The sequence below is a fragment of the Odocoileus virginianus genome, chromosome 14, assembly GCF_023699985.2.
Source record: "Odocoileus virginianus isolate 20LAN1187 ecotype Illinois chromosome 14, Ovbor_1.2, whole genome shotgun sequence".
In the NCBI taxonomy this organism is placed as follows: domain Eukaryota; kingdom Metazoa; phylum Chordata; class Mammalia; order Artiodactyla; family Cervidae; genus Odocoileus; species Odocoileus virginianus.
In genome coordinates this window covers 65,722,756-65,735,279 of record NC_069687.1, presented here as the reverse complement: position 1 = coordinate 65,735,279, position 12,524 = coordinate 65,722,756, and the positions used below count along the sequence as shown (strand labels likewise).

General features: G+C 54.7%; 1 protein-coding gene across 2 annotated transcripts in view; it reads left to right on the top strand.

Moving 5' to 3' along the window:
- The window catches only part of DOCK2 (dedicator of cytokinesis 2), a 456,669-nt gene extending 450,956 nt beyond the window's left edge, over positions 1-5,713 (top strand). For both annotated transcript variants that reach the window (XM_070476853.1, XM_070476854.1), the window contains exons 48-52: positions 260-387; positions 1,217-1,388; positions 2,404-2,524; positions 4,055-4,197; positions 5,133-5,713. In XM_070476853.1, the coding sequence (XP_070332954.1) occupies positions 260-387; positions 1,217-1,388; positions 2,404-2,524; positions 4,055-4,197; positions 5,133-5,195 (627 nt within the window). In that variant the 3' untranslated portion in view covers positions 5,196-5,713. The remainder of the gene's footprint in view (positions 1-259; positions 388-1,216; positions 1,389-2,403; positions 2,525-4,054; positions 4,198-5,132) is intronic.
- Positions 5,714-12,524: the final 6,811 nt, after the last annotated feature.

The following is a 12,524-nucleotide window of genomic DNA, read 5'->3' as shown; positions in this document are numbered from 1 at the left end:
TGTCAGAGGGGAAATTGTAAGGATTTGGACATCACCTATCAGGAACCAGCAGTAAAGGCCTGACGAACTCTTTATTAAACCACCCAGAGGCTCAGCCACCCAGAAAGTTTCTGTCCTCATGCGCTGCTCTGCCCACAGCTCCACCCGCCCAGGTGGAGGAGAAAGGCAGCAGGACTGTGGAGGGCACCTCACCCCAGTGCCCCGCCCCAACATCAGGCCTGCCTGCTAACCCCCTGCTCTGCGCCCCCTGCCCCCGCAGCCCGACTTCGAGGACAGGCGTGTGGGTCGGCCCCGGTCCATGCTGCGCTCCTACAGGCAGATGTCCATCATCTCCATGGCTTCCCTGAACTCGGACTGCAGCACGCCCAGCAAGGCCACCTCCGAGAGGTCAGTGCCTGCCCCAGGTGGCCCCATGCAGCCCTGCCCCAGCCCAGCCCCCAGCACAGCCTCTCTGCCTTTTCTGCCCCAGGGCTTTCCGCTCTACCTTCCTGCCCGTCTCTCACAAAGCCTTCCCTCACCTAGAACTCTCGCAGCCACCCCGTAAGGCTCAGTGCCCTTGCTAGGGGGTCAGCTGAGGCCCGGAGAGGAATGTGGCTTTTCCTGAGCGCCCTGCAGAACTCGCCCATAGCGCGCGGCTGTCTCCACCAGCCAGCTGGGCTCCTCATCCGCTCCCCCAGCTCCTCCTCCTGTACCTGCCCGCACCTCTGTGCAGGTCTCCCTGCTCAGCCACTCGGGGTCTCCGCCCTCCCACCTCCCTGAGCCCTCTGCTCCACCCAGCCCAGCTCAGCTGCTGCACTGCCGAGATCCCGTGATGGCGCACTCCCCAGGAGACTGTGCTAAGGGCTCCTGGGTCTCATCTCTCGGCTACTCTGCAACGTTGCTGCAAACACCCCATTTAATAAAAGACAGTCATGCCTCAGAGAGGCTGAGTGATTTGCCCAAAGTCATTCAGCTCAAAAGTGGCATAGATTGAAATCCAGATCCATATTTTTAACCAGTTTTCTCTTCCTGTCACCAGTCTTATGGCTCACTGCCTTCCATTTTATTTTACCCTGTATTTGGAGTGTTTGCAAATTAAGCAGCTCCCCAACCTCTGCCAGATGAGCTGATCTACGCCCTGGCCCTGTAATGACAGGTCAGTCAGCCTGGGTCCCTGCAAGACAGTTCCACTAAAGTTCTAACTGCAGTCTCTACTGCCGTCCTTCTTGCCATTCAGCTTCGACCTGGAAATAGCACCTCCCAAGACTCCAAAAGTGGAGCAGGAGGAACCCATCTCCCCAGGGAGCACTCTGCCTGAGGTCAAGCTGCGGAGGTCCAAGAAGAGAGCCAAGAGGAGCAGTGTGGTGTTCGCAGACGAGAAGCCGCCAGCGGAGTCAGACCTGAAGCGGGTGAGTGGCCGGGCAGGGTCCTCTTGATGCCACAGGCAGATCTCCCCTGCACGTCCAGCGCAGTGCTGGGGGCTCTGAGACGTGGCTTGCTCCAGCCTCACAGTGAGATGGGGTTACAGATGAGGCATCTGAGGGGAGGTGACATGCTGGCTGGTGCCCCAGCAGCCTGGATGTGACAGAGTGGAATTTGACCCAGTCTGTGTCCTTTCTACCATTTCACAAGACTCTGCAAGAGTGGGCAGCAGCAGCCTCCTGGTCCACCACTGTGTGGGACAGTCACCCTCCCAGGCTGGCCCAGGTGTTCCTACCTCTCAGCTCTCTGTCCCCAGCCACAGGGCCAGTCTAACCACTGACATCTCAGACTCCCCTAAGCTCCTCCCGTGGACCCAGAGCCCAGAGGGGCATGCAGAGCTGAAATTCTCACTGCCCTGACTTGGAGAATTTTTGTCTTATAAACTAATAACTATTTAATATGATACTTAGTGCCAGACAGCCCTGGGTTCAACCCCAACTTCCCCCCAAGAGAGAAGTTTGTTGAAAGCATTCTGGGAGCCTGGAATAGGAAGAGGGATTTAGCGTTCTGGTAAGGGAGGGCTGCCAGACAGAAGGGCAGGGGCCAGCTGAGATCCCTTCCAGTGACGAAAGAATCATCCCCAAACTTCTCAGTAGGCCTCAGAGACTACTCTTGCCAGGGGGAAAAGGCTGGAGGTAAGACAGTGTTTCATAATTCCAGGGGGTGTCATTCACACAATAGTCTAAATGAATGCCACCACCACAGTTGCATAGTATGTGCAGTATGTAACTGTGTATACAACCACAGTTGTAAAGAATTCAGCCTATGGTGTAGATTGACATAGAATGACACAAAACAGAATAAATGGACTTTAGGCTGAGCCTCTAGAAGCCATGCCAATCCCTTACCACTGATTTTTCAGAGCTTAGAACTGTGTCATGCTTAGCCTGTGTGTGTGTGTGTGTGTGTGTGTGTACACATGTGCGTGATGTATTCGTCCAGCTCTCCAGGAAGCATGAGTTCATGAGTGACACCAACCTTTCGGAGCACGTGGCCGTCGCCCCCAGGGCATCCATCCTCTCTCAGATGAGCTTTGCCAGTCAGTCCATGCCCACCATCCCAGGTATGTGCCCTCCACCACCAGCACGGGGGTACAGAGGTGCCAGGGGTGAGGATGGGTGGGAGCCGCAACCACAGAGCAATGTCAGCTAAGCACGCCGGAGGAAGTGGCCCCGCTCATGGTACGCCAGTGGGCGACGCCATCCAAAGAGGCTCTGCCCAGGGCTGGGGCAGCGGGCAGAGGCCTGCCGTCACTCTGGACCTCAGGATTCAGTGAGAATCCATATGTCACGCCAGCTGGGCCTGGGTTCTCAGTTAGCCAGGCCCTTCCAGGGACCGGAAGTCTGTGCCTGGTAAGTCTGTCAGTCCTGTGTTTCCTTTTGGGGCCTGGAAGACTATTTCCAGAACTTAACAAAAATTGCCATCACATCTTACAGTTGCAGAGTGTTCGATGCACAGATGCTTCAGTTTCCCCCCATCACTCATTCATTGTCTGGTGAGGACATCAGCAACATATAGAAGGCCTTTGCTAACTCACAGATGGGGACCCGGGTCCCTAACTGGGGATGCGGCCAGCTCGAGAGCGCTCTGTCTGGCACGTGGCGAGTCTCAAGTGTCAGCCGCTCTGCGCCAGGCTCCGTGCCGAATGCCCCTCCTTTGTTGTTTCATTTCGGCCAGGGGTCCCCAAGCCCCAAGCAGTCTGCAGCCTGTTATAAACAGGCTGCAAGTGGGAGGTCAGCGGCAGGCAAGTGAGTAAAGCTTCATCTGCCACCTCTCATCACTTGCGTTACTACCTGAACAATTCCCCCTGAAAACTCCGTGGAAAAAGCGTCTCCCATGAAACTGGTGTCTGGTGCCAAAAAGGTTGGGGGCCGCTGCTTTAAGCCTCCTCTCAAACCTGTGACATAGGTCGCGTGATTAGTCCCACTGTACGGATGAGGACGCTGAGGCTTGGAGAATGTCTCACTCCCGCTTAGGCCGTTCTCTGAGTAGTGGAGGCCCCAGGAACGGTGCCCCCACTGGTGCCCAGCACCTGGGCAGGATGCCCCTGCAGTCATTCCACTCTCGTCCCCTCAGAAGGCCTACAACTCCCTTGAGCTCTGTGCTCTTACCCCCACATTCCCAAGGCCAAAGCCAAGGATCAGAGCAGCCTTTGTGACTCCAAGCTGGGGAGCCTTAACCACCAGGTGACACCTTGACCGGAGAGGCTCTCCCCACAGGGAACTCCGCGTTGTCGGTGTCGGTAGACACGCGTGCGCCCATACTGTCTCCCTGACGTGGGCAGAGGGCCTGCTCATGAAGAAGTGAAGGCTCCAGTGGCCGGGGCCTCCCCCCAGCCCTGGGCCCCCTGTTTCCAGCCCAGAAGACCTTAGATGAGGCCTTGATGGAACCAGGACGCAGGCCCTTGTCTGCGGAGTCAGGCAGGGCTCCGCGAAGCAGACGGACGGCCTCCGCGGCCCTGGGACGCACACGGCTCCCGCCTGTCCCGCGGCCGATCTCCCCCGGGACCCTGTCTCTGCCCCCCTTGGCTCCACGCGCCCCCAGTCGCCCTCCCTGCACCCACCCCTCACGGCGGCTCTCGGCTCCCCTGCAGCCCTCACGCTCTCGGTGGTCGGCGTGCCTGGGACGGACGAGGCCAGCGCATCCCCTCGCCTCAGCCAGACCTTCCTGCATCTGTCAGATGGCGACAAGAAGACGCTCAAGAGGAAGAAAGTGAACCAGTTCTTCAAGACAATGGTGAGCCCCGGGCTGTGGGAGGAGGAAGGGAAGAGGGCTTCACGGGCGGAGGAGGAGACGGGGACCTGTGCGGGGTGTGCGCGTGCGTGTGTTATACCCATGGGGTCCCCTCCAGGGACGGGGACCTGTGCGGGGTGCGTGTGTGTGCTACGCCTGGGGTCCCCTCCAGGGAGGGGGCCGGGCCCCCAGGGTGCGGACGGAGGCCAGAAAGGCCCAGAGTGCCGTTCTCCTCGTGGGCTCCAGGGGGCGCGCCGGAGCAGGATGGGCCCCGCGGGGCGGCAGGACTGTGTCAGGGGCGGCGCCGGGCTCCTGGGAACTCAGGGCCTGTAGTTGTCCTTTGCCTGAGTTGTCCTCTGTTGCTCCTGTCAGAGCCACGGCAGCCAGCTGTCCTTGCAGCTAACACTAAGTTTTAATTCTTTTGGAAGAACTTTCCTGTTCAACTTACATGCAGAATCCTATCTAAAAGTTAGTTTCCAAACCCTGACGTTCCAAGTCCTGTCTCCATTGTTGCTTGTCAGTCTGCTCCAGATGAAGGAAGGCACCCCAGCAGTTTGATCCTCAGGATGCCACTAAAGCCAAACCCCGAGGCTGTAATAATTGCACGTGCCCTGCGAGTGTGCATGGAGTCAGGCCCCAGGCTAGGCCCTTTCCAAACGTGATCCCGTTTGACCTTCCTCTATCCCTTATCGGGCTCACCAAGTTTGGTAAGCAACCCGTCCAAGTTCACATGGTCCCAGAAACAGCAAAGCCTGTGCTCTCACCACTGCACGGCACAGCCTTTCTGTCACGTCAGCCGAGGTCACAGCCGCTCAGGCCCAGTGGGCCCTGGCAGGGGTCAGCTCAGGGGCCTTTCTGAGGGGGGTGGGGAGCCCTGCTTTGGGGCTCATGGGAACCCTATCTCGGGCTGTGTCTGTTCATCCTCTTTTCCCATGCAGCTGGCTGGCAAACCTGCAGAAGAAGGCAAGCCGACCTCCGACTCCATGTCCACCGACCTGTGAGATGCTGCTGACCACGGCTGTGCCTGGGGAGACGGGGGTGGGGGTTTCTGGAATTGGAGACAGGCAGTGGGACATTGATGCCTCAAAGAGAGGGGAGCCCATCCATCAGTGGCCTGCACTCACACAGAGAGAGTGGGCTGCTCCGGGCCCCACTGTCACTGGTGATAGACCCAGCATCACCAGGGCCACTCACCCAGGTGCTGGGTGACGACGCCCCGTTTGGATTCTTAGCCACACAAGGAACCACCAAGGATGCCTTCTCCCAGAATATCTCCCCATCATCCTGGGCATGTGTTTTTACAACCCAGTTTATTAGATATAAGGAGCTATATTTTTGTGGTGTGTTTCATTTTCTAAGTCCTAGCACTTAACAGAACAGCTCTTAAATATTCTTTTATTTTATTTTTGGTTAACAGTTTTGTACTTTATATTTTTAATACAACCAGTCTCTTTTCTAGCTGACCATCTCCAAAGTGTTACTGTTTCTTACTGACAATAAAAATGATTCCATGACTCAAGCAAGCCTCAGTGCATAGATCCATCAACCGAACGCCTCAGGCCCAGGACTGGACTGGGAGCACCTGGGGACACTTAGGAGACAGGCGGGCCCAGGCCCTCCAGTGATGTTATAAAACCTGGCTCCAGCCCATCCCAGTGAAAATCTGCCTGCCTTGTTCATACCACCCCCAGGAATCTTCTCCAAGAATTCAGTTCATTTAAATATATTTTATTTTTGGTTAACAGTTTTCTACTTTACGTTATTATCTAGATGAAGAAACCAAGACACAGAGACATGATGTGAGCTAAGACCACACGCTTGGTACATGGAACAGAGGGATCAAACCGCTATCTGGGGACTTCCCTGGTGGCCCAGTGGTTGAGAGTCCGCCTTCCAATGCAGGGGACACGGGTTCAATCCCTGGTCGGGGAACTAAGGTCCCACGTGCCATGGGGCAGCTAAGCCCACATGATGCAGTTACTCAGCTTGGGCGCCCTAGCTAGAGAGAAGCCGGTGCACCACAACAAAAGATCCCGCACACTGCACCTAGGACCCGACACTGCCAAAGATAAACGAATGAATGGGCCGGAAGTGAGCTGTTACCTGGTGCTGCATCTTGGACACCTTCACGTCCAGGCCGTCTGTCGCCTGTGTCCACCCCAGTCCTTTCCTGTAGCCACCACCTCCCCTCTCCAAGACCCACCCTGTTTGTCTGGTCCAGCTTCTTCTCAACAAGGCCCCCACCGAGCTCTGTCCTTGTGGTGATGGGGGGTCAGGCTGCGCTGTGAATTCCCTGAGGTGAGACAGCGCCCAGAGCTTTGCCCAGGCTGGGTTCACTTTCCAAAGGGGCAGGGACGTGCGTGTGAGCAGAGGAGGGTCCCTGAGGAGAGGGACTGGGCCAGCCTGAGCATCTTCATGGCTTCACGCCTGTGAGCGGCAGGTGGAGAAGCAGATTCCGTGTAAAGGAAGACCCTTGGCGCGGTGGGACCCAGAATGAGAGACATTTCAGGGTGTGATAACAAGGGTTTCAAGAGAGACAAGGGCCAGCCCCAAAGCCAGTTTCTCATAGGATCTTGCCAGAGGCGGACTTAGGAAGGAAGAGGAGGTCAGGTGAGGGACAGAGGGATCGGTGGTAAAGTATTCTTCCCCTGTGACAGGTGGGGCGGGGGGTCAGGACAGAGAGCAGGAAAGGCAAGAGCTGGCACTGCAGCAAACCCACAAGCAGGTGCCGTGAAGAAGACTTCCATAAAATACTAGTGTCTGCTGTTCACTGAGCCGACCATAATAAATAACCCTTATAGTGATTGGAGCGGTGAACCCAAACTCTTATAATAATAAGCACGACTAACCATACTGTTTTTCTTAGACTTAACTCTTAATGACTTTAATGGGAAAATTCTGAAGATAGTTGGATTTGATTATTTTTTACTATTTATAAAATTGGGGGGAAAGGAAGTAGATTTTATGAAAAATATGTCCCAGTGGCAGACTCCCCAAATTCACACAAACCTTAAAAAGAGTTTAAAATTAAACACAAATAACGTATTTGGTGTTACGTGTAATAAAAAAAATCTAATCTAAAATTTATACCAATGTAAAATTACACCAAAGTAATACTTGGGAAAGTGTTAGATTTCCATGAACAGGTGTTGCCTAGTTTTGTTAAGTGACGACATTTACACTTGAGTAGGTGTGGTTTCCAGGGGTCTTAGGATCTGCCTTCAGAATGGGTCACATGAAGGTCTATCCAGCTGGACTCTGAGTGAGCATGCTGACACCGGCCTTGACCATGGGACAAAGAGATGAGGGCAGGTGATCCCCGGGCCAGCCACACGGGCGTCAGCTGATTTTTTTTAAATTATTTTTCACTGTGCTGGGCCTTCATTGCTGTAAGCAGGTTTTCTCTAGTGCAGCGAGTGGGAGCTACCCTCTAGGAGTGGCAGCGTCTCTTGCTTTGCAATGGACGCCAGAGCATGCAGCCACAGGCCTAGTTGCCCCACAACATGCGGAATCTTCCTGGACCAGGGATCAAACCTGTGTCCCCTGCATTGGGAGACTGATTCTGGATCTTTAAAATAAATTCATCAAGTTAAAAAAAAAAGAACTGTGAGAGCTGATTTCTGATTTACAGGGACGCATGGGGGAGTCACTGCTGTGGCCCCGACTTCTACAGCACAGACCACAGCAAAGATGAGCACTCACAGCCTATTCTCCCCGTCACGAGTGTGACGTGCTTGGTCCAAAGCTCTGGAGAAAGCGCCATCCCTGCCCTCTGGAGGCTGTGGGCCCCACAGGGAAGTCAGGTGCACACTGGGCGCCACAGCAAAGCGGGCCGGGTGGGAGGGCCCAGCCGTGGAGGCCGTCTTCCCGTGGGATGAAAGTGAGGCAGAGCGGTCCCGGTGGAGAGGAGAGGCAGGCGCCGCCGGCAGGCACATGATGGCCACGTGGCCACAAGCCGAGGGGACCATGGGACAGGAGAGCTCAGCCGTGCGGGCTGGGCCTGGAATGCCAGGCCGGGCAGCTGATACTTTGAGAGGCAACACGCTTAAGTACCTACTATGTGCCAGGCAATGCTCTTGGCAATTTGCACTTAGTAACTATTGAACTCTCACAACCCCCCTCTGAAATACAGGCTATTATCAGTCTCAATTTAAGTTAAGGAAACAGGCCCAAGAGGCAGAAGGACTTGCCCTGCATCAGTCACCCAACTTGGAAATGGCAGAGCAGAGACTTTACGTTCTGGGCTCCGAGGAGCAGGCTGTCGAGTGGCATGATTCCGAAGGATAGTAGGCAGGCCATGACCTGATCCCCAGCCCACTGGCTCCCTAAGCTGGGTGTGCACTGGGGCTCCTGAATAGGGCTATGCCCAGTGCCACTTGGGCCTCACACGTCAGAGTCTCTGGGGCACAGGCCTGGGAAGACTGCATTTTAATAAGCTCCATAGGAGGGACCCCTAGGCGGGACCCATAGGCGAGACCTGAGCAGGACCTGGAAAACGACACAGCTTTGCCCCCCATCTGCTAGACGGAGAAACTGAGGCCTAGAGTGGCCAACATGGCCCACGGAGTCCTGAGTGGAAAAGGAATGCGTGACGCAGCCCAGCCAGAGCCGCTGCCCCCAACCGGTGCCCTCCCCCCAGAGATGGGGGAGGGGGCGGGGGAGGGGACTCCTTATTGAGGAGACTTTCCAGGTGGGGCACAAAGGCCACTGGTGATACCAGAGAGGGTGTCCAGTGGATGCGGTCACAGCTTCCCGTACATTTATACTCGCTTCCTGTTGCTGGTGTCACAAACGATTACAAGCTTAGTGGCTTAAAACAACACACACTTGTCTACTACTGTTCTTGAGGTCAGAAATCCTAAACCAGTCCTGGGGTCAAAATCAAAATGACGGGTAGGCTTCCCTGGTGACTCAGATGGTAAAGAATCTGCCTGCACAGCAGGAGACCCAGGTTCCATCCCTGGGTCGGGAAGATCCCCTGGAGGAGGGCATGGCTACCCACCCCAGTATTCTTGCCTGGAGAATCCCAAGGACAGAGGAGCCTGGTGGGCTACAGTCCGTGCAGTCGCAGAGTCAGGTACGACTATCAACTAACACAAACACACAAGATAGTTCCTTGTGGAGGCTCCCCTGGCTCCTGTTTCTTTGCCTCTCCCAGCTTCTAAAGGTGACAAGGCATTCTTTCGGCATTCCCTGGCTCGTGGCCATATGGTTCCAGTCTCTGACTCCGCTGGTACACCTCCTGCTCTGTGACTAAATCTCCCCCGTCTCCCTCTTAGAAGAACACTTCTGATTACACTGGGCCCACCTGGGTCATCCAGGACAATCACTCTCCCTGGTCCTCACTTAATCATTTCTGTAAAGTCCCTTTTATCTTGGAAGAATTCACAGATTCTGGAGATTTGGAAATCATTATTGGAGAGGGGTCATTATTCTGCCTGTCACACACATGATGAGAAAAATCACTCCCTTTTCAATTATCTTCAACGCTTTTGCCTTCTCCATGAGAAAGTCCTTGGCTGGTGTGTTTCATCACCTCTCTAAGACCTGCTGATCTCACATCCTAGCAAAGAGTGAACAAGCTCAGGCTGGTACTGCCTCAGTTTCCTCATCTATAAAATGGGGATAATTATAGTACACCCCCCAAAAAAGCAAAATTGTGGTGAGGACTGGATGAGATGACAAGGTAAGGATTCGGGCTGTGCCCAGTATGATGTGAGCTCTAAAAAATGCCAATTCTCCCTATTTTATTTATGGCAAATGATACTGATTTCTGATAAACCATTCCCATAAATCATATGGAACTTATCTTTAACTTTATTTAGCTAAAAAAAAAGAAATGTGAGAGCTTATTTAAAAATTATAAGTAATTGAAACTGCAGACACCGCATAGAGATGGGAAAATCAGGAAGTTGTAAGCCTCCACACTGTGTGACTCCGACAGTGTCCTGCACACACACCCAGAACTACTGCTGTGGAGACAGTTGGTTAGTGTCTTCTAATAAGTGAAAGAATGAACTAGTATTGCTAAGCATCCCTTGAGAGGCATTTCCTATATTATCTCATTCAGTTCTCGCAACGGCTCTTTAAGGGAGGTAATCCTGGTTATGCTCATTTTTCATACAAACAAACGGAGACTCAGAAATTAAACCACAGCAAGGCACTCAGGAAATATAACTGGAGGAGTCAAATCTGAATTCAGATCAGTCCAACTGCTCCCCCCACCTCCGCTGCCCCAGCTGCCTTCTAAGGCGTTTTGCCCCATTGCCAACCCAGTTCTATTTCTTTCGCAGTAGATTTAAAGTGTTTTTTTCCAGAGTTGGGGGCATGTTTCCTCTTTGAAGCTGTTGCTGGTCCTGTGAACCCTTTTCTTTATTTAAAGGGCTCAGAAACCCTGGGCCGTTGACCCAATAGGTCACCCAGTCTCTGCCCTCGGCTCCCTGCTTTTAAATAGATGGCCACCAGAGGGCGGTGTTGGCCCATGTTTCCCCAGCCTCACGCTCACCAGGACCAGAGCTGCAGAGAGGGGACCAGCATGCTCGGGCGGGGGCGGAGAAGCCAGCAGTGGGAAACCCCAGAGTGCTCTGCGACACGGCGCCGGTGAACACTGCTGCGGGACGGGACAGCAGGCCCGGAGAAAGCAGCTCACTGCCCCGGCAGAACACTGATCTCTTGTCCCCATTTATAGATGAGGAAACGGCAGCGCAAGGTTCAGGCTGGAAGCCCAGTCCCCACCCTGACCAATCCTCACCCCGTCAGGCTCCCAGAAACCCTGGGACTCAGGAGCTGTTGTGTTTTCTGTGCAGAGAGGAGCAGAGCCCTAGAAGCCAGGCCTGTGAAAGAGGATCCAGAGGTAGGGAAGTCCACGGGCCGAGGGTCGTGTAGTCCCAGCTGCCGGACCAGGGGCCTCTCCCCTCACCCCAGGCTCCCGAGCCCCTGACAAGCGCTCACATTCACCGAGCACGTGCTATGTGCCCCGCACGTAGTCCTAGGAACCCTGGGGGAGGGGGGAGTTGCCTTTCCCCACTTTACAGATGAGGACACTGAGGCCCAGAACAATCGGCAGCTCTCTGAGATATTACCGTGCCTAAGGAGGGGCGTCAGGATTGAGACCCAAAAGCCTGGCTCTGGAGCCTGAGCCTGCTCCCTGCCCTGCCCTGTGATGCGGGTTCAGGACCACCCCCCTGCCCCCCGTCCCCCGGGCCTCGGTTATTCACCCTCCTTGGCCCGATTCCTCACACGTCCCTCCGCCCCCCCGAAGGTCAAGGCCAGAGGCGGTGTCCCCGCTGGGTGAGGCCTGTGCACGTCCGCACTTTCTGCCGGCTTTGGGCTCGTGTGGGCTCCCGGCCCCCAGAGCACAGGGCTGACCGCTGGGTGCGTGCTCCAGAAGGGACGAGGCCTTCCCCCTCCACGGCACTGCCCTCAGCGTCGAGGTTTGCCCAAGGGGAGAGCCAGTGGGAAAGCCTGGCTGGAGAGGGGAGACCCTGCTCAGCCTCGCTGTCAGAGCCGTCCTCTGCTACCTACCTACCGGGTGCGCGCATCAGCATCCTCCTCCTCGCAGTGCCGCCACGGCCTGGGCAGATAAACGCGTGCACATGCGTGCGCGCGCACACACACACACACACACACACACACACACACCACGCTGTTTTTCATGCAAAATCCATATGAGGCAGGTTCTGTGTGCAGCTCCATTTAATAGATAAGCAAACTGAGGCCTTAGGAGATCAAGAAATGTGGTCAAGATCACCCAGTTAACAAACAGCAAGTCAGGGATTTGATCCCAGCTTCACCCAACTTGAGTCCAAGTTTTTCATGTCCTATTGCCTTGTCCCAAATATCTCAATCTGGGATTCAGAATATGTGGCCTCCTTCTGGATATGTAATAAGCAAATATGTCACAATGTGCAAATATGTCACAATATGCAAATATGTCACAAACTGCAGCTCCACATCCCTAGATGGTTCAGGGCCCGCCTGTCCAACCTTTTACTATTTTCCCTGAAGCACGGCAGCCATATCTTCTCAGGCTTGGATTTTCGCCTCTGGGAAAACTCAAAAAGCCTAAAATAATTTCATCTTCAAAAGGACCATTGTTTATAGAGACGCTTGACTCTTTTTCCAGAAACCCTAGGACGAGATGATGGGGGCTTCCCAGATGTAGCCCCAAACCACCCCCAGAGTCCTACAGGCAGCTCCTGTTTCCCTCCTGAGGGCTGAGGCAGTGCTTGTGGAGTCAGGCATGAAGACTCTGGGGCTGAGCTGAGTGCCCTGGGCCTGAAGGCCTGGCCCCATGGCGGGGTATGGGAGGGTGAGAGAGGCTGGCTCCT